Source organism: Rhinopithecus roxellana, chromosome 1 (genome assembly GCF_007565055.1).
Source record: "Rhinopithecus roxellana isolate Shanxi Qingling chromosome 1, ASM756505v1, whole genome shotgun sequence".
NCBI classification, from domain to species: domain Eukaryota; kingdom Metazoa; phylum Chordata; class Mammalia; order Primates; family Cercopithecidae; genus Rhinopithecus; species Rhinopithecus roxellana.
This window is the reverse complement of record NC_044549.1, coordinates 197,904,076-197,929,916: the sequence shown is the minus strand read 5'-3', so window position 1 is coordinate 197,929,916 and position 25,841 is coordinate 197,904,076. Positions and strand designations below refer to the sequence as shown.

The window sequence follows — 25,841 nt, the reverse complement described above, 5'->3', positions numbered from 1 at the left end:
ATTTTAGACCAATATCCCTGATGAACATTGATGCAAAAATCCTCAATAAAATACTGGCAAACCGAATCCAGCAGCACATCAAAAAGCTTATCCACCATGATCAAGTGGGCTTCATCCCTGGGATGCAAGGCTGGTTCAACATATGCAAATCAATAAACGTAATCCAGCATATAAACAGAACCAAAGACAAAAACCACATGATTATCTCAACAGATGCAGAAAAGGCCTTTGACAAAATTCAACAGCCCTTCATGCTAAAAACTCTCAATAAATTTGATATTGATGGAATGTATCTTAAAATAATAAGAGCTATTTATGACAAACCCATAGCCAATATCAAACTTTTAGCCTTTTTTTTTTTGGTCTTTTCCCACAGCCAACATCACACTGAATGGGCAAAAACTGGAAGCATTCCCTTTGAATACTGGCACAAGACAGAGATGCCCTCTGTCACCACTCCTATTCAACATAGTGTTGGAAGTTCTGGCTAGGGCAATCAGGCAAGAGAAAGAAATCAAGGGTATTCAGTTAGGAAAAGAAGAAGTCAAATTGTCCCTGTTTGCAGATGACATGATTGCATATTTAGAAAACCCCATCATCTCAGCCCAAAATTTCCTTAAGCTGATAAGCAACTTCAGCAAAGTCTCAGGATAAAAAATCAATGTGCAAAAATCACAAGCATTCTTATACACCAATAACAGACAAACAGAGTGCCAAATCATGAATGAATTCCCATTCACAACTGCTTCAAAGAGAATAAAATACCTAGGAATCCAACTTACAAGGGATGTGAAGGACCTCTTCAAGGAGAACTACAAACCACTGCTCAGTGAAATAAAAGAGGACACAAACAAATGGAAGAACATACCATGCTCATGGATAGGAAGAATCAATATCATGAAAATGGCCATACTGCCCAAGATAATTTATAGATTCAATGCCATTCCCATTAAGCTACCAATGACTTTCTTCACAGAATTGGAAAAAACTGCTTTAAAGTTCATATGGAATCAAAAAAGAGCCCGCATTGCCAAGACAATCCTAAGCAAAAAGAGCAAAGCTGGAGGCATCACGCTACCTGATTTCAAACTATACAACAAGGCTACAGTAACCAAAACAGCATGGTACTGGTACCAAAACAAGAGATATAGACCAATGGAACAGAACAGAGCCCTCAGAAATAATACCACACATCTACAGCCATCTGATCTTTGACAAACCTGACAAAAACAAGAAATGGGGAAAGGATTCCCTATTTAATAAATGGTGCTGGGAAAATTGGCTAGCCATAAGTAGAAAGCTGAAACTGGATCCTTTCCTTACTCCTTATACGAAAATTAATTCAAGATGGATTAGAGACTTAAATGTTAGACCTAAAACCATAAAAACCCTAGAAGAATACCTAGGCAATACCATTCAGGACATAGGCATGGGCAAGGACTTCATGTCTAAAACACCAAAAGCAACGGCAACAAAAGCCAAAATTGACAAATGGGATCTAATTAAACTAAAGAGCTTCTGCACAGCAGAAGAAACTACCATCAGAGTGAACAGGCAACCTACAGAATGGGAGAAAATGTTTGCAATCTACTCATCTGACAAAGGGCTAATATCCAGAACCTACAAAGAACTCAAACAAATTTACAAGAAAAAAGCAAACAACCCCATCAAAAAGTGGGCAAAGGATATGAACAGACACTTCTCAAAATAAGACATTTATACAGCCAACAGACACATGAAAAAATGCTCATCATCACTCGCCATCAGAGAAACGCAAATCAAAACCACAATGAGATACCATCTCACACCAGTTAGAATGGCAATCATTAAAAAGTCAGGAAACAACAGGTGCTGGAGAGGATGTGGAGAAGTAGGAACACTTTTACACTATTGGTGGGACTGTAAACTAGTTCAACCGTTGTGGAAAACAGTGTGGCGATTCCTCAAGGATCTAGAACTAGAAATACCATTTGACCCAGCCATCCCATTACTGGGTACATACCCAAAGGATTATAAATCATGCTGCTATAAAGACACATGCACACGTATGTTTATTGCAGCACTATTCACAATAGCAAAGACTTGGAATCAACCCAAATGTCCATCAGTGACAGACTGGATTCAGAAAATGTGGCACATATGCACCAAGGAATACTATGTAGTCATAAAAAAGGATGAGTTTGTGTCCTTTGTAGGGACATGGATGCAGCTGGAAACCATCATTCTCAGCAAACTATCACAAGAACAGAAAACCAAATACCGCATGTTCTCACTCATAGGTTGTAAATGAACAATGAGATCATTTGGACACAGGAAGGGAACATCACATACTGGGGCCTATTGTGGGGAGGGGCGAAGGGGGAGGGATAGCATTAGGAGATATACCTAATGTAAATGACGAGTTAATGGGTGCAGCACACCAACATGGCACATGTATACATATGTAACAAACCTGCATGTGTGCACATGTACCCTAGAACTTAAAGTATAATTTAAAAAAAAAAGAGAGAGATCAATCATGATAATAGAGGTCTTAAGTTTTCTTTCAAACCCTCAACTGTACTTCAAAACTTGGTGCCAAAAACATGATTACTAGTACTCTAAAGAGTTTAAATGACAGCTTTATTGCCTGTACAAAACAATGACAGCTTTCATTAAAAAAGCTCTATTTTCAATTTTCAGTATCTACATTTCAAATTAGTTCCAAGCATTGATTATATCACTACAACAGAATAATCCACATTTATAGAACTCTATGTATTATATTGTATCAAAGGTAAATAAGCAGAAATGTACACTACTGGTTTAAAAATAAATAAATGTTTACCCTTTCTACGGGGTGCTGTCCAAAGAAATCTGGATGTACTGCAAAATAGAAAGGCCTCAAGGCATTGACTGCTTCAGCTCCTGATAAAGCTCTTGAATAGGGAAACCAGTGTGGAAATATCTTCTCTAGACATAACCTTTTAAAAAGATGTGGGCTGGTTATTCATTGAGGCACTCACATACACACACAAATCCTCAATGTATAAGGTGACAATAAAATTAAACGTACTATGCACAGCAGAAACAAGATAGATACTTCATGGTTTTCTGAAATCTATTAGTTTTACAAGCGGTGAGTACCACATGGTTTCTAAAACAGTGGTTATAATTTTTTCTTGTGCAAAATGAGAAATATTAAATAATATTATAATTTCCCCTCAATACTCCACTTTGAAATTCAGCTGACTTCACTGCAAATAACAATTTTCTTTCTAATTTTCTTATTCAGATAAAAAAATCTTAATATCCAATAGTATAATTCTCTCTCTATATCTATATCTCTCTCTTTATATCTATCTCTTTTTCTTTCTTTCTTTCAGACAGAGTCTTGCTTTGTTGCCCAGACTGGAGTGCAGGGGTGCGATCTCTGGGGGTCAAGTGATCCTCCCACCTCACCCTCCCAAGTAGCTGGGACTACAGGTGCCTGTCACCACACCCAACTAGTTCTTTTGCTGATCTCAAACTGCTGGCCTCAAGCAGTCCTCCCGCCTTACCCTCCCAAAGCAATGGGATTACAGTCATGAGCCACCATGCCTGGTTCAATTTTTTTCTTTATAGTAGCAAACATTTTAATAATTATTATACTTAAAAAGAGATACAGATGTCTTTTAGTTCATTCCCTCATTATTAGCATGCTAAAATTATACTAGTTGGATAACTTGATATTCTCATTCTTTTTTTTTGAGACGGAGTCTTGTTCTGTTGCCCAGGCTGGAGTGCAGTAGCATGATCTCAGCTCACTGCATGCAATCTTCTGCCTCTCGGGTTCAAGTGATTCTCCTGCCTCAGCCTCCCAAGTAGCTGGGACTACAGGCGTGTGCCACCACCGCCAGTTAATTTTTTTTTTTTTTTTTTGTATTTTTAGTAGAGACAGGGTCTCACACCATGTTGGTCAGGCTGGTCTCAAACTCCTGACCTCAGGTAATCCACCCGCCTCAGCCTCCCAAAGTGCTGGGATTACAGGCATGAGCCACCACACACGGCCGTGATATTCTTAAGTTTTGTAACCCACTTGAGAGTGTTTTTTAAAAGTACAGTGTTTAAATCCAAATGAAATTATTTGCGGTTTTTTGAAAGTACTTCCACGACTATTTTTAAATGTTATCATTTACCTTTTCCATCCTAAGCTTTTATTTATTTATTTATTTTTGAGACAGAGTATCACTCTGTTGCCTAGGCTGGAGTGCAGTGGTACGATCTTGGCTCAACCTCTGCCCCCTGGGTTCAAGAAATTCTCCTGCCTCAGCCTTGCAAGTAGTTGGGATTACAGGTGCATGCCACCATGCCCAGTTAATTTTTGCATTTTTAGTAGAGACGGGGTTTTGCCATGTCGGCCTGGCTGGTCTTGAACTCCTGACCTCAAAGGATCTCCCTGCCTCAGCCTCCCAAAGTGCTGGGATTACAGGCGTGAGCCACTGCGCCTGGCCCAACCTAAGCTTTTTATAATGAAGTCTCTAAACATTGCACATGCCTTTGTTCTCATACATTAGGTGTGCCAAGTCTTTAGAAAAGTTTTATGTTTTTAAAATGGTAGAGATTGTGGAATCATTTCTGGTGATTTTTAAACAATCTGGAGACCACCAACCTATTTGCAGATTATCTTTTATTCCTCCCATATATTTGAACATTTTATAAAGTCAATATATGGATTTGTACCTCAAGGATTAGAACAGGAGTTTAAAGCAAAGGAAACAATCAGCCAGGATTAAATATGAGCTAGTCTAAGTAAACCACAGTTGCAACTCCACTTATCCCTCTGAGCTTCCATTCTCATTTCCCAACGTCTGACATACACTTAGCTCTCCTGCCAGCTGCTCAAATTTTGCATATCTAAAAAAGGAGCACAAGTCATTATTGTCTTTTTAAATTCAGCCTGGTTACAGAAGGCCAGGAGCAGCTAACAACTCAATCCAGGATTATCTTCCTTATTTTTGTTATTGTGGTACCACCTTTCTCAATGTTGTAAAGCACAAAACCCAAATTAGTTCACTACCCCCATTCACTTTCAGTTAGTAAAGTCTTCTCACTTTACAATGTTCAATGAAATCATTCCTTCTTTCCACGTTCTCTGCTATCAATTATCATCACTACAAAACTGGACTACAGTCTCACAATTAGTCTACTCTGCTGTCCCTTTCTCTAACCATATTGGGTATCACCAACAGATTAACTTTCCTAAAATCCCACCATCACTGTATTCCTTACTCAAACAGCTTTGGTGGTGCCCTAATTCCTGCGAATAAATCCACTCCTTAGTCTGGTATTTGAAACCCTCTTTGTTTCCCCATCTGTCTTTCCAACTTGATCTCCAATCACTCCTTATAGAAACCCTTAGTTCCAGCTCCCAAGAATCTTCCTCATTTTCCCCTTTTTGTCCTACATAATTTCTAAGTCCTAATGCATCCTCCCTGACCTGCATTTTTACCTATCCAAACTGAACAATTACTGCGTACCTGTCATGCTCCAGGAGGCATTGTACCTATTCCCCCAGAACCTTCCCTTCTGTATTCTCATTAGTCTCTCCCTCTTTTAAACTCTAAAGAAAAGAAACTGTGTGCCCTAGACGCTTGAAACATAATACCATAAAGTGAATTGTGTTAAGAGGAAACTTATCTGTTTTTCTGTTTAAGCTTTTCACACCTAACTATTCTGAAGGACAGTATTCTTTTCACCTTCTACTCCGAATGTACTCTTGGAGGACCTGTCTTCTCATATAAATTTTCTTTCCTTTTTTGTTCCTGCTTTCCACCATAATATAACTTCAGAATTAGAAAAATAATAACAAACTGAAATAAACCAAATGCATAACAGACCTCCCCCGCCACCCCCACAATACTAATTACAGATTGGACCACAATACTTACCTCCTCATAGGTCTCAGGTGGCAAAACATTTCTGAATATATATGTACGTCAACTTCCAGGCATCCATTAATTGCTTAAAAGTTAAGCAGATATCACAAATGAACAAGTAGAATTTTAAATGTAAAACACATTATGATTTATATTATCACCCAAAATATGAAATACTTAGTTATTAATCTTATAAAATATGTATAAGATCTAGATAAGGAAAACTACAAAACTCAGATGAAGGAAATAGGAAGACTAAACAAATGGAGAGATACTCCATGTTCATGGATAGGAAGACTCAATATTGCCAAGATGTCATTCTTCCCAACTTGATCTATAGATTCAATGAAATTACAATCAAAATCCCAGCAAGTTAGTTTGTGCATACTGACAAATGGATTCTAAAGTTTATAAAGACAGATAAAAGACCCAGAGTAGCCAACTCAATAAGGAAGGAGAACAAAGGTAGAAAAATGACACTACTTTATTTCAAGACTTACCCTAAAGCTACAGTAATTAAGACAGCACGGTGTTGCTGAAAGAATGAATAGATCCATGGAACAGAACCGAGAGCCCAGAAATAGATTCATATAAATAAAGTCAACTAATCTTTGGCAAAGGAACAAAGGCAATCCATTGGAGCAAAGACAGCTTGTTCAACAAATGACACTAAAACAATCGGACATCCACATGCAAAAAAATTAACGTGGACACAGACCTTACATTTCTCACAAAAATTAACTCAAAATGGGTCATATACCTAAATATAAAATGCTGTAAAACTCCTAGAAGATAACAAAAGAGAAAATCTAGATGACCTTGGGGATAGAAATGACTATTTAGTTATAACACCAAAGGCACTATCCAGCTTAACTGGTAAGCTGGACTTTGGTCAAACTGAAAATTCTGCTCTGTGAAAGAAAATGTCAAGAGAATGAGAAGAAAAGCCACGAACTTAGAGAAAATATTTGCAAAAGACACATCTGATAACAAACTATTATCCAAAATATACAAAGAACTCCTAAAGCTTAACAATGAGAAAACAAGCAACCCAATTAAAAATGGGCAAAAAACCTTAAGACACCTCACCAAGAAGACATACAGATGGCAAATAAGCACATGAAATGCAGTTCAACATCATGTATCCTCAGACAATTGCAAATTAAAACAAATGAGATGCCACTGCAAATCTATTAGGATGGCCAAAATCCAAAACATTGACAACACCTGCTGGTAAGGATGTGCGGCAACAGCAATTCTCATTCACTCCTAGTGGGAAGTAAGAATGCAAACAGGTGCAGCCACTTTGGAAGACAGTATGGCAATTTCTTACAAAACTAAACATACTCTTACCATACTATACAGCAACAGTAGTCCTTGGTAATTTACAAAACGAACTGAAAACTATGTGCACGCAAAAACCGGCGCACAGGTGTTTATAGAGGCTTTATTTATAACGGCTAAAACTTGGAAGCAAACAAGATGTGCTTCAGTAAGTAAATGGATAAACTGTGCTACATCCAGACAACTGAATATTATTCAGGCTAAAAAAAAGTCAGGGAGGAAACTTAACTGGATACTACTAAGTTAAAGAAGTCGGCCAGGTGCGGAGGCTCATGTCTGTAAGCCCAGCACTTTGGGAGGCCGAGGCAGGTGGATCACCTGAGGTCAGGAGTTTGAGACCAGCCTGGCCAACATGGTAAAACCCTGTCTCTACTAAAAATACAAAAATTAGCCTGGTGTGGTGGAGGGTGCCTGTAATCCCAGCTACTAACGAGGCTGAGGTAGGAGAATTGCTTGAACCCAGGAGTCGGAGGGTTGCAGTGAGCCAAGATCGTGCCACTGCACTCCAGTATGGGCAACACGAGCAAAAACTCGTCTCAAAAAAAAAAAAAAAAAAAGTCAATCTGAAAAGGCTGTATACCTGTATACTGTATGATTCCAAGCATATGAATTCCAAGCAGTCTGGGAAAGGCAGAAAGTATGAAGACAGTATAAAAGATCTGTGGTTGCCACGCGTTAATCGATAGGGAGGGATGAACAGGCAGAGCTCAGAGGATTTTTAGGGCAGTGAAACTATTCTGTATGAATGATACTACAACGGTGGAAGCATCATTTGTCAACATTTGTCAAAATTCTTAGAATGGACAACACCAAGTGAACCCTAAGGTAAAGCACGGACTTTGGGTGATAAGGATGTGTCAGTGTGGACTGACTGTAATAAATACACCATTTTGGTGTGGATGCTGATAATGAGGGAGGTTATGTGTAAGTAGGGATGGGAGTATATGAAACTCTCTTTACTTTCTGCTAAATTTTGCTGTGAACCTAAAATTGCTCTGAAAATTAAAGTTTATTTTTAAAACAAGCTATGGAGATAAAAGTAGGGGAAAGGATTTGAATCACATGAACTTTTCCAATAATTTAGATCTTTAGCAAGATATTCGAATATACTATGGTCTCCATATCAACTGACCAAATGATTTTTAAAATCCTATGAGCAGTACCTTATTAAAATCTTGCAAGGCCCTATTATTCACATAATAACCATTAGGTAAAAAATTATTTTCTCCCCTACATAATTGAGCTCTGAGCTTTTCCTGTTCTCCATTATTCCATTCTAGTGGAGAGCTGCTGAGTAGCACGTTCTCTCAAAACAATCACCACATGGCTAAAGTCCTATTCTGTCACATCTTAAGTATCAAAATGTTTTTTATATATTATATATACACATATATATAACTTTATATATGTAATATATAACTAACATATAATATATACATAACATATATATAAGTGAAGTGGTCAATATATGTGAAGTAATCTAATGAAGCATAACTGTTATTAATAGAATGATAGAAAATTTTAAATGAAAAATCAGGAATTATCTTTTTAAAAAGTACATTCTTAAACAAAAATGGATACTTCAATTTATTTCCAGGTTGACTGATGTGGCAAGAGTTTCTTGGAGTTAGAATGCGTTTATAAGTATCCATTTAAATACTAAAACGGTGGGTCGGGCGCGGTGGCTCATGCCTATAATCCCAGCACTTTGGGAGACTGAGGCGGGAGGATCACCTGAGGTCAGGAGTTCGAGACCAGCCTGGCCAACATGGTGAAACCCTGTCTCTACAAAAAATACAAAAATTAGCCAGGTGTGGTAGTGGGACCCTGTAATCCCAGCTACTTGGGAGGCTGAGGCAGCAGAATCACTTGAACCCTGGAGGTGGAGGTTGGAGTGAGCCAGGATCACGCTACTGCACTCCAGCCTGGGCAATAGAGTGACACTCTGTCTCAAAATAATAATAATAATAATAATAATAATAATAATAATAAACAAAATAAAATAAAATAAATTTAAAAAGGTGATTTTATTTAACCATGCACATTGATATTTTGAGACAAATACAAAGATACAGAATATACTTCTACCATTTCAAAGATTTCTAAGATCAAATGGAGATACAATGAGAAAAAAAAAAAACATTTGGGGCTAGATGCAGTGGCTCTTGCCTGTAATCCCAGCACTTTGGGAGGCCCAGGCAGGCGGATCGACTGAGGTCAGGAGTTCAAGACCAGCCTGGCCAACATGGAGAAACCCTGTCTCTACCCAAAACACAAAAATTAGCCGGCCATGGAAACGTATGCCTGTAGTCCCAGCTGCTTGGGAGGCTGAGGTAGGAGAATCGCTTTAACCCGGGAGGCAGATGTTGTAGTGAGCCGAAATCGTGCCATTGCACTGCCTGGGCGAGAGAGTGAGACTGCATCTCAAAAACAACAACAACAATAAAAAACACAAAAAAAATTTGAACTATTTGAAGGTTCAGTGTTACCTGTGAGGGACTGAATTCTCATCAAACTTCATCATAAGGTGAACAAAATAACCTAGATTTAGTTAAGACAGCACAAGTGCCAGACCCCAAGCTTGCAAAGAAAAAAAGACTAGAAAAATATGCAATCTGTAACAATGGCTATCTCTAGGAGGTAGGATATTAAATGTTTTAATTTTGTTTCTTATCTCCTATATTATTTACAACAAACATGTGAAATATGTTTTTTTAAAAAAATCATCTGCATATGATGGTTCCCACTTGTAATCCCAGTAATTCAGGAGGCTGCGGCAGGCGTATTGCTTGAGGGAGGCCAGGAGTTCAAGACCAGCCTCTGGGCTGTAACATAGTGAGACCCTGTCTCTAAAAAACAAAAAAGTAGCTGGGTGGTGTTGTCTGTCTGTAGCCTCAGCTACTCAGAAAGCTGAGGTAAGGATGGCTTCACTCTGGGAAGTGGAGACTACAATGAGCTGCAATCGTGCCGCTGTATTCCAGCCTGGGAGACAGAGCAAGACCCCTGACTCAAAAAAAAATTTAAAAAAAGAAGGAAGCGGGGCCTTTGGGAGGTAACTGTCAGGCGCCTGAGCCCAAGCCCGCACATATACATCCAGATGGCCTGAAGTAACTGAAGAATCACAAAAGTAGAAATGGCTGGTTCTTGACTTAACTGATGACATTACCTTGTGAAATTTCTTCTCCTGGCTCAGAAGCTCCCCCACTGAGCACCTTGTGACCCCTGGGCCCTGCTCCCAAGAGAACAACCCCCTTTGACTGTACTTTTTCACTACCTACCCAAATCCTATAAAACTGCCCCACCCCTAACTCCCTTTGCTGACTCTCTTTTCAGACTCAGCCCACCTGCACACAAAGCCTGTTTGGTGGTCTCTTCACACGGATGCATGTGACATTTGGTGACTTGGAGTAGGGGATCTCCTTTGGGACATCAATCCCCTGTCCTCCTGCTCTTTGCTCCGTATGAAAGATCTACCTACGACCTCGGGTCCTCCGACCAATCAGCCCAAGGAACATCTCACCAATTTAAAATCCGGTGAGCAGCCTCTTTTTACTCTCTTCTCTAACATCTCTCACTATCCCTCAACTTCTTTCTCCTTTCAATTTTGGTGCCACCCTTCAATCTCTCCCTTCCCTTAATTTCAGTTCCTTTCCCTTTCTGGTAGAGACAGGGGAGACACGTTTTATCCCTGAACCCAAAACTCCGGCACCAGTCACAAACTCGGGAAGACAGTCTTTCTTCGGTGTTTAATCACCGCGGGGATGCCTGCCTGATTATTTGCCCACATTTTGGAGGTGTGTGATCACCGCGGGGACATCTGCCTGGATCCTTCACCTTGGTGGCAAGCACCACCTCCCCTGGGGGGCAAGTACCCCTCACCCCCCTCTCTCCGTGTCTCTACCCTCTTTTTTTTTCTAGGCTTGCCTCCTTCACTATGGGCAACCTTCCACCCTCCATTTCTTTTTCTCCCTTAGCCTGTGTTCTCAAGAACTTAAAACCTCTTCAACTCACACCTAATCTAAAACCTAAATGCCTTAGTTTCTTCTATAATACCGCTTGACCCCAATACAAACTCGACAATAGTTCCAAGCAGCCAGAAAATGGCACTTTCAATTTCTGCATCCTACAAGATCTAGATAATTCTTGTCGTAAAATGGGCAAATGGTCTGAGATGCCTGATTTCCAGGCATTCTTTTACACATCGGTCCCTTCCTAATCTCTGCTCCCAATGCGACTCGTCCCGAATCTTCTTCTTTCTCTCCTGTCTGTTCCTTCAGTCTCCACCCCAAGCTCTGAGTCCTTTAAATCCTCCTTTTCTATGGACCCATCTGACCTCTCCCCTCCTCCTCAGTCTGCTCCTCGCCAGGCTGAGCCAGGTCCCAATTCTTCTTTAGCTTCCACTCCCCAACCTTATAATCCTTCTATCACCTCCCCTCCTCACCCCTGGTCCAGCTTATAGTTTCGTTCCACCACTAGCCCTCCCCCACCTGCCCAACAATTTCCTCTTAAAGAAGTGGCTGGAGCTAAAGGCATAGTCAAGGTTTATGTTCCTTTTTCTCTATCAGACCTTTCCCAAATCAGTTAGCATTTTGGCTCTTTTTCATCAAATATAAAAACCCAGCCCAGTCCATGGCTTGTTTAGTAGCAACCCTTAGACGCTTTACCGCCCTAGACCCAGGGGGCCAGAAGGCCGTCTTAGTCTCAATATGCATTTCATTACCCAATCCTCTCCTGACATTAGAAAAAGCTCCAAAAATTAAATTCCGGCCCTCAAACCCCACAACACGACTTAATTAACCTTGCCTTCAAGGTGTACAATAATAGAGAAGAGTTGCAATTACTTGCCTCTGCTGTGAGAGAAACCCCAGCCACATCTCCAGCACACAAGAACTTCAAAATACCTAAGCCACAGCGGTCAGGCATTCCTTCAGGATCTCCTCCCCCAGGATCTTGCTTCAAGTGCTGGAAATCTGGCCACTGGGCCAAAGAATGCCCATAGCCCGGGATTCCTCCTAAGCCGTGTCCCATCCGTGTGGGACCCCACTGGAAATTGGACTGTCCAACTCGCCTGGGAGCCACTCCCAGAGCCCCTGGAACTCTGGCCCAAGGCTCTCTGACTCCTTCCCAGATCTTCTCGGCTTAGCAGCTGAAGACTGACGCTGCCTGATTGCCTCAGAAGCCTCCTGGACCATCACAGACACTTTGGGTAACTCTTACAGTGGAGGGTAAGTCCGTCCTCTTCTTAATCAATACGGAGGCTACCACTCCACATTACCTTCTTTTCAAGGGCCTGTTTCCCTTGCCTCCATAACTGTTGTGGGTATTGGCGGCCAGGATTCTAAACCTCTTAAAACTCCCCAACTCTGGTGCCAACTTGGACAACATTCTTTTATGCACTCCTTTTTAGTTATCCCCACCTGCCCAGTTCCCTTATTAGGTCGAGGCATTTTAACTAAATTATCTGCTTCCCTGACTATTCCTAGGCTACAGCCACACCTCATTGGCAGCCTTTTTCCCAGTTCAAAGCCTCCTTCACATCCTCCCCTTGTGTCTCCCCACCTTAATCCACAAGTATAGGACACCTCTACTCCCTCCTTGATGACCGATTATGCACCGCTTACCATCCCATTAAAAACTAATCACTCTTACCCTGCTCAACGCCAATATCCCATCCCACAGCACACTTTAAAAGGATTAAAGCCTGTTATCACTCACCTATTACAGCATGGCCTTTTAAAGCCTACAAACTCTCCTTACAAGTCCATTTTACCTGTCCAAAAACCGGACAAGTCTTACAGGTTCAGGATCTGCGCCTTATCAGTCAAATTGTTTTGCCTACCCACCCCGTGGTGCCAAACCCATATACTCTCCTATCCTCAATACCTCTCACTGGATTTAAAAGATTTAGTACAAAGAATGGAAAGTAGCTCAGTAATAATTTTTCATATTGGTTATGTGTTGAAATTATAATTCATTAAAATTAATTTCACTTTTACTTTTTAAAAAGTAAAACATCTAGTTTTTGGAAAATTTTAAACTATATCCAAGGCTTACATCCTATTTTTATTGGACTGTGCTGATCTAAACACAGTTAATGGGACTGTCAAAGTAGGTAGTTTGCACAATGGTTTGGAAAGGAAGGCAGGGAGCTTGAGATCTGTATTCAAATCTTCACATCTTCAGTGACTGTGTGAGCAAGGGCAAGTTACATTACCTTCTGGAGTCTGTTTCCTCATCCCTTAAATAACACAGATGGTTAAGAAAAGTCTGTCGTAACACCAAAACATTTCTTTTTTTTTCTTGAGACAGAGTCTTGCTCTGTCGCCCACACTGTAGTGCAGTGGCATGATCTTGGCTTACTGCAACCTCTGCCTCCCAGGTTCAAGTGATTCTCGTGCCTCAGCTTCCCGAGTAGCTGGGATTACAGTTACTTACCACCATGTCCACCTAATTTTTATATTTTTAGTAGAGATGGGGTTTCTCCATGTTGGCCACACTGGTCTCAAACTCCTGACCTCAGGTGATCCTCCTTCCTCAGCCTCCCAAAGTGCTGTGATGACAAGCCTGAGCCACTGTGTCCAGCCTCAAAACGTTTATTTAATGTGAATCAGCTTATGTGCAATTGGTCAACAGGGGAAAGACATTATATATGTATTTTTCCCTCAACATATTACTGATCTGAAATGATCAGAGGTAGTCTTTCTACAATTTAAAAAAAAAAAAAAAGGCTTTAGTGATATGTAAAGACCTTTAGAGAAAAAAAAAAATCTCTTGGTAGTTCTTTTTTTTGGTTTAAGAAGCAGATGTTTAGTGGGTTCATGTCTGGCTACATTTTCCACTTTATCAAACCATCTGGCAATGTGCTAGGATAAATGAAAAAGCTAGAGATTTCTAAGTCTTAAAAAAAAAAAAAGGATAGATAAATAAAGCTACTCCTAGATTAGAATGTTAATCTTGACAAAACTGGTCTAAACTAGATTTAATTGTACTAGTATGTTTATTAGGGTTAGGGTTTTTGTTAGGGCTCTTATAAACGTTTGTTCAGTTGTGAGTGTTGTGTTTTTGCTCCACAAACTGTTACTTTTGCTTATTGTTTGGCAGCATGTCAGGATTTCCAGGAATGCAAGTATGGCATTACAGCGGAAACATGTGGATATCTATAAACATTCTGTCCCTGCTCCAAACTGCCTTTTAATTCTGAATCTTAAGTTTTCATTAACCGAAAGAATACTCTGAGCTAACACAATGCTAATCTGCTAGACAGGAGTACAAATTAGTCAATGAAATTAGTGAATATTTTATTGAATTTTTGTCTTTATTTATAAAAAAGAAAAATTACAATTCTAATACTAGTAATAAAGAATATGAAATGAAATACAAATGAGAAAATGACATCTATATTGCTATTTAGTCTGTATCTGATGCTCACTGGACTGAATTTATCTGGACAGCACATTTAAGATAAAATAGTGGAAAGACACAGACAAAATGCTAGAAATATTCAGTAAGACTTTTCTAAAAGGTGAAATCTAAATTTAGAACCTAATAATGATGTTTAAGCGCTCTGGATGTGGAATCCCACATCTGACTTTGTGTACGTGTTTTCAGGGATACATCACTTATGAAAGTAGGGGCTATCTTTTTCATAGCATTTTTGTGAAGCTTAAGTAAAATAATATGCATAAGGGATTTAGCCACATTTAGCAATTAAAAAATTCATTAAAGTTGCAACTATTGGCCCGGCGCGGTGGCTCACGGCTGTAATCCCAGCACTTTGGGAGGCTGAGGCGGACGGATCACAAGGTCAGGAGATCGAGACCATCTTGGCTAACACGGTGAAACCCGTCTCTACTAAAAATACAAAAAAATTAGCCGGGCATGGTGGCAGGCGCCTGTAGTCCCAGCTACTTGGGAGGCTGAGGCAGGAGAAAGGCGAGAACCTGGGGGGCAGAGCTTGCAGTCAGCGGAGATCGCGCCACTGCACTCCAGCCTGGGTGACAGAGCAAGACTCTGTCTCAAAAAAAAAAAAAAAGTTGCAACTATTATTATGTCAGAGTATATTAAAAAATGGCATAATTCTTTTTTCCACCTAATGTCGGATAACATATTGCTCAAACATGCAGTTAAATACAACACTTTATTTGAAAACAAATTTTGAAAAACTTTGTTGAAAAACTCAGAATTATCACAATAAGGAGTCAATGTCTGAAGGTCTTAAAAAATACAAGGTTCAAGCCTGTAATCCCAGCACTTTGGGAGGCCGAGACGGGTGGATCACGAGGTCAGGAGATCGAGACCATCCTGGCTAACACGGTGAAACCCCGTCTCTACTAAAAATACAAAAACTGGCCGGGCGAGGTGGCAGGTGCCTATAGTCCCAGCTACTCGGGAGGCTGAGGCAGGAGAATGGCGTAAACCTGGGAGGCGGAGCTTGCAGTGAGCTGAGATCTGGCCACTGCACTCCAGTCCAGGCGACAGAGTGAGACTCCGCCTCAAAAAAAAAAAAAAAAAAACAAGGTAGTAGACAATTTTGCCAAGGCTACAGTTTAAAAAGTACAAATGAATAATCTAATTTCACAAATTTTTCTCTAGAAAAATACTTTTAATTCATCAGAATTAAAAAGTAGCTAGTTGTTTATTTTTACCATTTGAAGATAAAGTTAGCACTTGCTAAGCAATAAAAACACAAGTTTTGATGGAAGTAGCATTTCTCTCTTCAAAATAAAAACCTAAAGTGAGTATAATAAAGTTATATTGTGCTGTGGTAATTGTCTTTTTATGAATTAATACTGACTTTTTGAAGACAGTGTTCTGGGGCATGGAGAAACAATGAGAGAGCAATAGAGGAGAAATGAGAGGGAATGTGACTTTTCCTTTTTCCAGCAACTCTCCTCTCTCCCACAATGGTAGCCAATTCATATTTCTAGAGGAAAATGCCTATATACATAAAAATATATTCAGTTAATAATTCTGCTATCCATTAAACAAAATTATTGCTCTAAGATGATCACTTTATACAAATCATTGGAAAAAATTAAAAATATATTTTCTTGTTCTGTTTAAGAATAAGAATGAACAACTGAGTCCTATGAGTCTTTCGAGTATTTCCTATAAGCTCTTATTTAAGAATGGGCTCTGAACACTAAGTGACAGATCAGGATCCAGTTTTGGAAAAGAGGAAAGGGATAGGGTAGGAAGGAGAGAAAGAACTCTTAGGGCAGTGGTTTTCAAAGCAGCAACAACATTCATGAGAAATGCAAATTATCAAGTCCCATCCTAGTCCTGCAGAATCAGAAACTGGGTGGGATCCAGGAATCTGTTTTAACATACTCTCAGGGATTCTGACGCACACTCAGGTTTGAGAACCACTGTATTAGGGAATCCTGATTCTATCACCAAAGAGGATTCTGGGGCATCTGTTAATGTTTAAGCTTTAATTCTTTAAAAACAATTATTTAATACAAACTTGGATTTTTAGCTACCCAATTTATGCTAAAAATCAAAGGAGGATTTCCAGTTTTTGCTTGAATTAGTTCTTTGTTTCCTGTATGGTTTACGTACTTTTCAGACTAAAAAAACAAAATTCCAAGTAGAGACAATGTTAGAGTCCAGCAGGTTGGCAGACATGGCTGCTTGCCTCTTCCTAACGCCCAGATCTTGAGTTAGTCTTCAACTTTGTAAGAACAGAACCCAATTTTATCACTTCAAACAGATATATGCGGACCTTGGGAAAGCTAAATTAGAAGGCCTGATAACTAGAATGTCAATCTGTAGATTTACTTTGAGATTATAAATGCTAAGACAATTAGAAGATTCAGATATAATGTTCTTACTCTCTCAGGACTAGCTACACAGAAAATCAAATTACTATCAGCTGACTGAAGACACACTGCTTCAGAGTCGAGTTGGGTGCTCTCATTCAGACACCAGCTCCAAAAGCCCAGGGCATCCACATCAACTGCAGGCTTCTCCTCTTCAGACAAATTGTTACATAAGTGGTTCCTGTCCATACTGCACTTAGCCCACTATACTTCCACATGGAAAATGCTATAAAATAACTAAAGAGGTTGCACTGTCTTATCAGACTTGGAAGGCATACTGAGTCTTTAACTCACCCATTCATCATCACTTACGGGCCAGGTCCTGCGTAAAGCATTGGGACTAGAAAAATATTAAGACAATTCTAACACTCAAAATACTTTTAGAGGGAGGGCGGAGTGTAAAAACAGACACAAGCAGGTAACTATAAACGCAGTAAATGCAATAATACAAACATGCACAGAATATGAGAAACTCCCAAACGCTACACTTAGAATGGGACGGGGAGCACTCAGGAAGGTCTTCTCCAAGGAAATGGTGCCTTTCCTGGAAGGGGGCAGAGGACCGGGAAGGATACAATTTATTTACAAACCATGGTAAATGACTACTTTAATCTACTTAATAGTGATATTAGCTTCTGTTTCATAAAATGAAAATTTCAAATTTTACCTAAAATCTGTGCTGAGGCATTAAATCTGTGCAGTTTCAAACCAAATTTGGAGGAAAGATACGTAAATCGGTGAAAAATCCAAATTATGGAAGAGTACAGGAAAAACGGTTTTGTTTTGCTTAAATCACTTTCAACTAACACAGAAAGAATAACAGTGTGTGCCAAATAGAGCTCCCAGGATTGAGCTTTGACCATTTGGCACAACTTTTATTTGAAAGTAATTTATTAATAAATAAAATTAATATCATGCCACTCTCATTTGAACTGTGACTTCCTTTAGTGACTATCCTGTAAGGTTTCTGAAAGCAGTTTGTTACATCAAGGAGGGATAAAAGCGGCAATTTTCATGGCTTTTCAGTTGAATATGTACTTCGTAGAGTAGGGGGAAAAGGCAAAAAGACCAAAAGCAGGAAATGCTATCAGATAAATTAGCCTAGATTCTGTAGCTTCCTTTTCTCAATCTCTTGCTATATGAGATTTAGTAGGTAACAATTTCCCGTAAACCAAAGACCTCGGTAAAATATAAGTCAGAAACAATAAAACCTAAATCGTCTTTGCGTTCTCATTTCAAAGCGAGTTAAAATGTAGATGTGATGCGGATACTGCGGCCACCGGCACCGCCTCAGTTCAAAAGTTAGCACTTTGCGCTAAGGTGGCTTTGAGCACTCCCCTCCGACCCTGCTTCCCACCCTGAGAGGAGCATGAACGCACCACCAGAGTCCCTCCCCTCTTGCTCCTTACAGTTCTGGCAAGGGTCCGACGCGAGGGCTTTGTCCAACCAGTTCCACCTCCCACCCAGTACACCAGGAGAGAGGACAGTCGCTCCGCCCGCAGGGTTGTTCGGCCGCGCATGCGCACCTGGGCGTCAGCCGGCCAACCAACTCGCGACGCACGGCCTAGGCGCTCCCACCTGCCCTCGCACCAGTGGGCGACAGGCTCTAACGGGCTCCTAGCCGCAGGGCTCTCTGAGCCCCTAACCCCGAATTCTCAGCTGGACCCCCCCCCCCGGCTCCACCTGCCCCAACACCCTCCCCGCTCGGGCGGCGGCAGAGCGCTGGAGGCAAGCCCGGGCAGAGGGACGGGCTGCAGGTGACGCCCTGGTTGGCTGGAGCGTGCCAGGCCTTCCCCCTACAGCGCCTGCGCGCAGCCAGGGCGTGGCTTCAACCTACCGCGGTGCCCTGCCTCTAGCTGACGTCACCACTCTAGTGACTGCTGCACCTTCCCCGCGCGCTTTGAGGCCCCTGCCCCTCCGCCTTCTTACCGGCCGCCCTCAGGGGTCTCGGCACGCTCGGCTGAAAGCTTTAGGAGGCGCGAGCGAGCACTCCGACTAGGCTGCAGGGACTCGGAAAATGATGGGCCGGCAGGTGGTGGGTCCTGACGCAAGGGTCCGCAGGGAACGGAGAAGGGCAACCGAGCACACGCTGGATCTTGGGGAAGGAGGGGAAAGGGGGCTGCCGGAGGACGCGCATGCGCCTTGCGGTCCCTTGCCCCAGACGCCCTGGCAGGGGACGAGCCTCTGCCGAACTCCCGGAGCTGGCGCCCGGGGACAAGCCTCAGTGGAGACCCCCGAATTTTAAAAGTCTCATTTAATTATCTCTTTTGGTTTTCCTTGTATAAATAAATATAGTCAACTTTTAAACATTTCTTTTCCGGCTTGCGTTGTTTGGCTTTGGCCCATTCAACACCTATTTTTAAACGTTAAGCATTCTCCAGTCAGCATGAAAGTTTTACTGTTGGTTTTATTTTGTTTCTATAACTTTGATTTCCCCCACCCCCGCACCCAGAAACTGCCACAGATGAAATCAAGCAAATAGAATTGCGAGCAAAGATCACCTGGTGGCCATTAAGCAGACCATTCTGAGGCAGAAACTCCTTACCTGAGGAATTTAGAAGTAACTAGACTTCCCTGTTATCTAAAGCCAGCATCTGGTACCAGACTTCTTCCCTCCAAATTTAAAAGTAACTAGAATTTCTATACATCTCCATAATGCACGCATGTCAAAACTCATTGTGTACCCCTTGCCATCTGCTCCATGCCCCAATCAACCCCTGCCCCCTACCATCCAGATACTTTATCACCCTCACATACTCGCACAGGAGTTACCTATGCCACTAGTACAGAGTCCTCAGAAAATCCCCCAAACATTTTGCCTCTCCACAAGGTGGCAAACGGAGATTTGGGAACAATTTGAGTTCATGTCCCTTTTCCATTGTCTGATCTTTGGCAAATTCAATCCAAGTTGGGTTCATTTAGCCAGGATCCCTCTAAGTTCATTCAAGAATTTCGGGCTTTATTGCCTTTGAGTTAACCTGGCAAGACACATTTGTGGTATTAACTATTTGCTGTTCCCACGAAGAAAAATCACGGTCTTCAGCTCGAGTTTGGGCAGATGAAGCTCATGTTGGCAATCCTAATAATAGAGGCGGGGCAGAAGCTGTCCCCAACACAGAACCCAATTGGCAATACCACGCTGCCAATGCCAGCCCAAACAGAGACAGGGGCAGAGAAGATTATATGATAACATGTTTGTTGGAAGGAATGAAAAAGACTGTAATAAAACCTGTTAATTTTTCTAAATTATGATAGATCACTCAGGACCAAGGACCCAGCCCTTTTCCAAGCTAGACTGATGGAGGCCATGCATAAATATACGAATTTAGACCCTGCAAGCCCTGAGGGCCAATCCCTTCTGGCCATACATTTTATAAGTCAGCCTTCCCCAGACATCAGACAAAAACTCCAAAAATTAGAGCAAGGACCACAGACTCCCTTTTGTACTTTATTAAAAGCAGCCTTTAAGGTTTTCAATAACCAGGAGGAAACATAAAAAAAAAAAAAGGCTGAATTGGAGGAGGAAAATTGCTGTCACCAAGCTAATTATACTGAGATAACATTGGCACATTCTTTTTCATTAGCCAATAACCCCAAGGCTCATCCCTATAACACTAACAGAATGGGAGCCTGTCATCACTGCAGAAATCAAGGACACTGAAGTTGAGAATGTCCCAAACCTCCAGGTTGCAAGTCATCCCTGGGACCCTGTCCTCACTGCAAATTGGAAGAGTGTCCCTCCCTTGTGAAGGGGGGCCACCTCTTCCTTCTAGGCTATGACAGCCACAATCTCACCAACCTAACAAGGGGATCCTGTAGAACGAGGGTGAGGGCAAGGGCAAGTACCTCTAATTCTATTCCTGGATTATGATCAAGCCTCTGAAATGTCAGTCATCCATCCTCTAGATGGGGCCTTTGAAGCCATCCATGGCCCTGTCTTTTCCATCTCTGTGGATAAGCCCAGGGCAAATCTGACTGTGGCTGAACAACAGGTAGTATTACTCATGGGTACAATGGACAGTTATTCAGCTTTAAACATTTACTATGGCCCAGTGTGCCACTCCTCCATTTTCCTCATGGATATTGATGGAAAACTCCAATGAGGCTGTTTCACACCACCACTCCCTTGTAAAATGAAAGGCTATTTCTCTACTCCTTTTCAGCCAAGCTGCCCTGTTCCATTAGGTTGTGATTTACAAAACTACAAGCTAATTTACAGCTAAGGCCCTGCCTTCTAGCTGTATTAACACTTCACTAAAATAGCCCCTGCAGCTTCTCCCAGATAGCAATCTACTTCAGTATGTGGATGACTTACTAATCTATAGTCCTAACAAGGCTATTCCAAACCAAAATACAGTATTAGTACTAAACAAACTTGCTAATTGTGGGTACAAAGTATCTCCTTCTAAAGTACAAATATCCACACAAAGGGTTAAATTTTGGGGTCTTATTTTAATTCCCAGTGAAAAAGCCTTTGTAGTGCTTGTAAAGATCTTAAACATGAGAACTGTGGTAAACAACAGCTTCAGTCATTTTTGGGTAAGGCTTGGTTTTGCAGAATATGGATTCCTTCCTTCGGGTTAATAGCAAAATCTTTATATGAAGCCCTCAAGGGAACTGAGGAACAGCCTCTATTCTGGACTAATGATATCAAACATGCTCTAAACACTTTCAAACAGGCTTTAATCTCAGCCCTGACCTCAGCCCTACCAGATCTGACTAAGCCTTTTTGTATGTACATGAACAAAAGGGAATAGCTTTGGGAGTCTTAGCCCAAGATTGGGGGGCCCTCTAAGTGCCCTATAGCACTTATTTTTCTTTGAGATGGAGTCTCACTCTGTTGTTCAGGCTGGAGTGCAATGGCGTGATCCTGGATCACTGCAACCTCTGCTTCCCAGGTTCACGTGATTCTCCTGCCTCAGCCTCCTGAGTAGCTGGGATTACAGGTACGCACCACCACGCCCAGTTAATTTTTGTATTTTTAGTAGAGACAAGGTTTCACCATGTTGGTCAGGCTGGTCTCGAACTCCTGACCTCATGATCTGCCTGCCTTGGCCTCCCAAAGTGCTGGGATTACAGGTGTGAGCCACTGTGCCTGGCCACTATGGCATATTTTTTAAAAAACTTTAGACCTAGTATCCCAAGGATGGCTTAAGAGCCTTAGCAGTGGTGGCCCTCTTAGTCCAAGAAGCCTCAAAAATGTATTACCTGCCCCTCCTGGACTCGTATGGTTTTGTGGCACTGCTATTAATTATTTAAATCCTTTTCAAGCTTTGGCCCTATCCCACCTTGATAATTCTGTTCGTTATGATGACTGTACTCTGGGTACAATAGCTCCTGCCCAAATCACTGTCTTAAACATAACTTCCAATCTAGAATGCCATTCTAGAAGAAAAAGGGTCCTAGGACTTATTGCTGGAGTTATTGGAATCATCACAACTCTCACCCCTTGGGGAGGTTGTACTTATCATGAAATCACACTATGGGAACTTACTGCCTCCCTCAAAATAGCTTAGCAAAAACTAGCACAAATCTATCACCACTAGAAAAGTCTTTAACCTCACTAGCAAGAATGATTTTTGATAACAGAAGAGTGCTAGATTACCTCCTATCTGAACAAGGAGTCATCTGTGCTGTCATCAACAAAATGTGTTGCACCTACATTAATATGTCTGGAGAAGTGGAAACTAACATCTGAGACATTTTCAAACAAACCAAATGGCTACACACACTTTCTCAAAGTAACCCAAACTGGGCCAAAATCCTTACTAATTGGTTTCCAAAAATCACCTGGCTTCTCCCATTCCTTGGACCTTTATTCCTCATTCTCCTTCTTCTAATATTTGGTCCCTGCTTCTTTAATGCTCTCATTAAGTTTCTATCTTCCAGATTACAATGATTCCACCTACAGATGATTATGTAATCCCAATACCAGCCTGCAACAGCAACTTCCACTTATATGGGGCCTCTTGATGGAATCTGGTGTCTCCTGTCCCCAAAACAAGTTTTTCATAACCCTTCATGACAGAGAGCAAGAAAGGGAAAAACATGACTTATCCCCTCAATGCTCCCTTTCAGCAGAAAGCAGCCAGACAGACCTGACACCCCTCTTCACTGTGCCGTTTTCCCTTTCTTGAAGCCATAATAGGCAGCAGGTACACAGGGTCATGGGGTAATAGAAAGGGTCAAAGATTTGACCAAGATATCTGTCAGGGGGAAAATGAGGCAAGCAAAGATCACCTGGTGGCCATCAAGCAGACCATCTGCAGGCAAAACTCCTTACCTGAGGAATTTAGAAGTAATTAGACTTCCCCATTATCAAAACCTGGCATCTGATACCAGGCTTCTTTCCCCAAAATTTGTAAGTAACTAGAATTTCTACACATTTCCAAATGCATGCATGTCAAAACTCATTGTGCAACCCTTGCTAACATCAAGGCACCAAAATGTCTACAAATATAATCATTTATCATTATCTACATGGCTAATATGGTCCAAATTACCCTTAAGCTCCTGCTCAAAGGTCTATAAATACTCCTAAGGAAAACTCTACTGTGGCGAGCTCAGTCCTCTCTTGCTGAAGTGCCCTGCTGCATCCTTCTGCAGCATTCTATCTATCTAATGAAACTTCCTTTTCAAACCTGTACTGTTGCCAGTATTCTTCTTACTACTCCAGAGCCAACACTTTTTCTTGTCAGGGCTTTGACACCTCACACCCAGCAATGATTAACGCTCCTTTCCCTTTTCTATCTTTTGGCACTGTTGACAAGTAAAAATGCCTCTATTTGTTCCAGCAATAAGGTCTTAACTTGTCATTAGAAACCAGTCCAGACACTTGTAAACCATTCCATCCAATCCCATTTTTCCTAAAAGCTTAATTTATCATCCTTTCCCTCCTGCAACTTCATCCTAATACATCTTTGCCACCAGCATCTCAGAGGTCACATACTTCTCTAATTCCTTTCTTAGGGTTTCAGTTATCATTTGTAGAAATGACTAATCTACCAATTGCCCACTTTCTATTCTCCCCTTATTTTCAAAGGTGCCTCAAAATGATCTCCAAACCTGATTCATTTCCTAGGTGCTCCACTGAAGTAATGGCAGGTTATAGTCACCCAGTTCCTTCATACTAAAGAACTGGGTATCTATCCAAGCACTTTGGGAGGCTGAGGGGAGGATCACGAGGTCAGGAGATCGAGACCTTCCTGGCTAACACAGTGAAACCCCATCTCTACTAAAAATACAAAAAATTAGCTGGGCATGGTGGTGGGCGCCTGTAGTCCCAGCTACTTGGGAGGCTGAGGCAGGAGAATGGTGTGAACCTGGGAGGTGGAGCTTGCAGTGAGCAGAGGTCGCACCACTGCACTCCAGCCTGAGCGACAGAGCAAGACTCTATCTCAAAAAAAAAAAAAAAAAAAAAAAAAAAAAAAAAAAAAAAAGAACCGGGTATCTTTCTTGACGTCACCTGCCTCACTTCCCCATATCCCATTTGTGATAGTATTCGTTCTACATTTCATCCATAGTAATCAGGCATTTTGGCAAGAGCTAGGATTTAACCTCCCTAGTCTTGTGATGTTACAGACTTATTCAAATGATGCTGCTATTTACCATATTTTGTGAACTCCCTTAAGAAATACTTTCGGTCCAGCCGGGCACGGTGGCCCGTGCCTGTAATCCCAGCACTTTGGGAGGCCAACGTGGGCAGATAGCTTGAGTCCAGAAGTTTGAGACCAGCCTGGGCAACATAGCAAAACCCCATCTCAAAACAAAAACAACAACAAAAACAAAAAACAACAATTAGCCAGGCATGGCAGTGCATACCTGTAGTCTCAGCTACATGGGAGGCTGAGATGGGAGGATCACTTGAGCCCGGGAGGTTGAGGCTGCAATGACCCATGATCATGCCACTGCACTCCAGCCTGGGCACAGAGTAAGACCCTTTCTCAGGAAAAAAAAAAAAAATACTTTCAGTCCCCTTAGTTACAACTTACTACTCACATTACTCATACTTTTTAAAATCTAAACAATTTTAAATTATGGTTCAAATTATCAAAGATGAGGACTACCACCTTGGAGAATGGGATATAGATTCTGAATATGACTTCAGAAGAGTTTTAACTTCCTAAATTGGTTTGGAAGGAAGAATCCTTGTTTAGATAATTAAGTTTTAGGTATATTTGTGTCTTATCTAGTGTAATGCACATAAATTTTCAAAACTCATCTAGTATTCTAAGATACATGAAAGGAAAACCATTCTGAGGGTAATTTAAACTTTTTTGGTGTAATTCAGAAAGTATTCTGAATTTTTGTGTTCATTTTCAATATTATATTATTATTCTTGATTACAGATGTAGTATAGCTTTAGAGACTGGACTGAGTACACACTAAACCTATTTCATACCCCTAAATGTTTTTCTGAAAACTCCAGTTACCTGCTTATATATTTTCCCTGTTATGTCTCCCTCTTATTAAATGCTGCACAGTATTCAGTTTTGGATTTCAGAATAAATTGGGATTTAATATGCTTAGTTTCTTTTAAAGTCAAAAAGTAATCTGAAAAGTCACTTTTCTGTGTGAATAAACTCACTGAAAATTACGTATCAATAAAAATTTTTAGGGCTTTAAAACTATTAACTTGCTGTAAGTCAATAAAGTCAAAGAGCTGAATATGGTGAAAACTGTCTATTTTTATTGCCTTTATTTTCAACAATGATTACTTGAACTAAAAAAAAAAAAAAAAAAAAAAAAAAAAAAAAAAAAAAAGAGCAGACTTTATTAA

General features: G+C 41.0%; 1 protein-coding gene across 5 annotated transcripts in view; it reads right to left on the bottom strand.

Moving 5' to 3' along the window:
• TCAIM (T cell activation inhibitor, mitochondrial) overlaps positions 1–19,192 on the bottom strand; it is a 72,044-nt gene extending 52,852 nt beyond the window's left edge. Inside the window, exons 1-3 of one of the 5 annotated variants that reach the window (XM_010374347.2) lie at positions 18,992–19,192; positions 5,910–5,982; positions 2,828–2,963 (exon numbers count right to left, since the gene is read on the bottom strand). In XM_010374347.2, coding sequence (XP_010372649.1) covers positions 2,828–2,963; positions 5,910–5,938 — 165 coding nt within the window. In that variant the 5' untranslated portion in view covers positions 5,939–5,982; positions 18,992–19,192. Of the gene's footprint in view, positions 1–2,827; positions 2,964–5,909; positions 5,983–18,441; positions 18,859–18,991 lie in introns of those variants that run through there. The other 4 variants (XM_010374346.2, XM_010374348.2, XM_030935737.1 and 1 more) reach the window with 4 other exon arrangements.
• Positions 19,193–25,841: the final 6,649 nt, after the last annotated feature.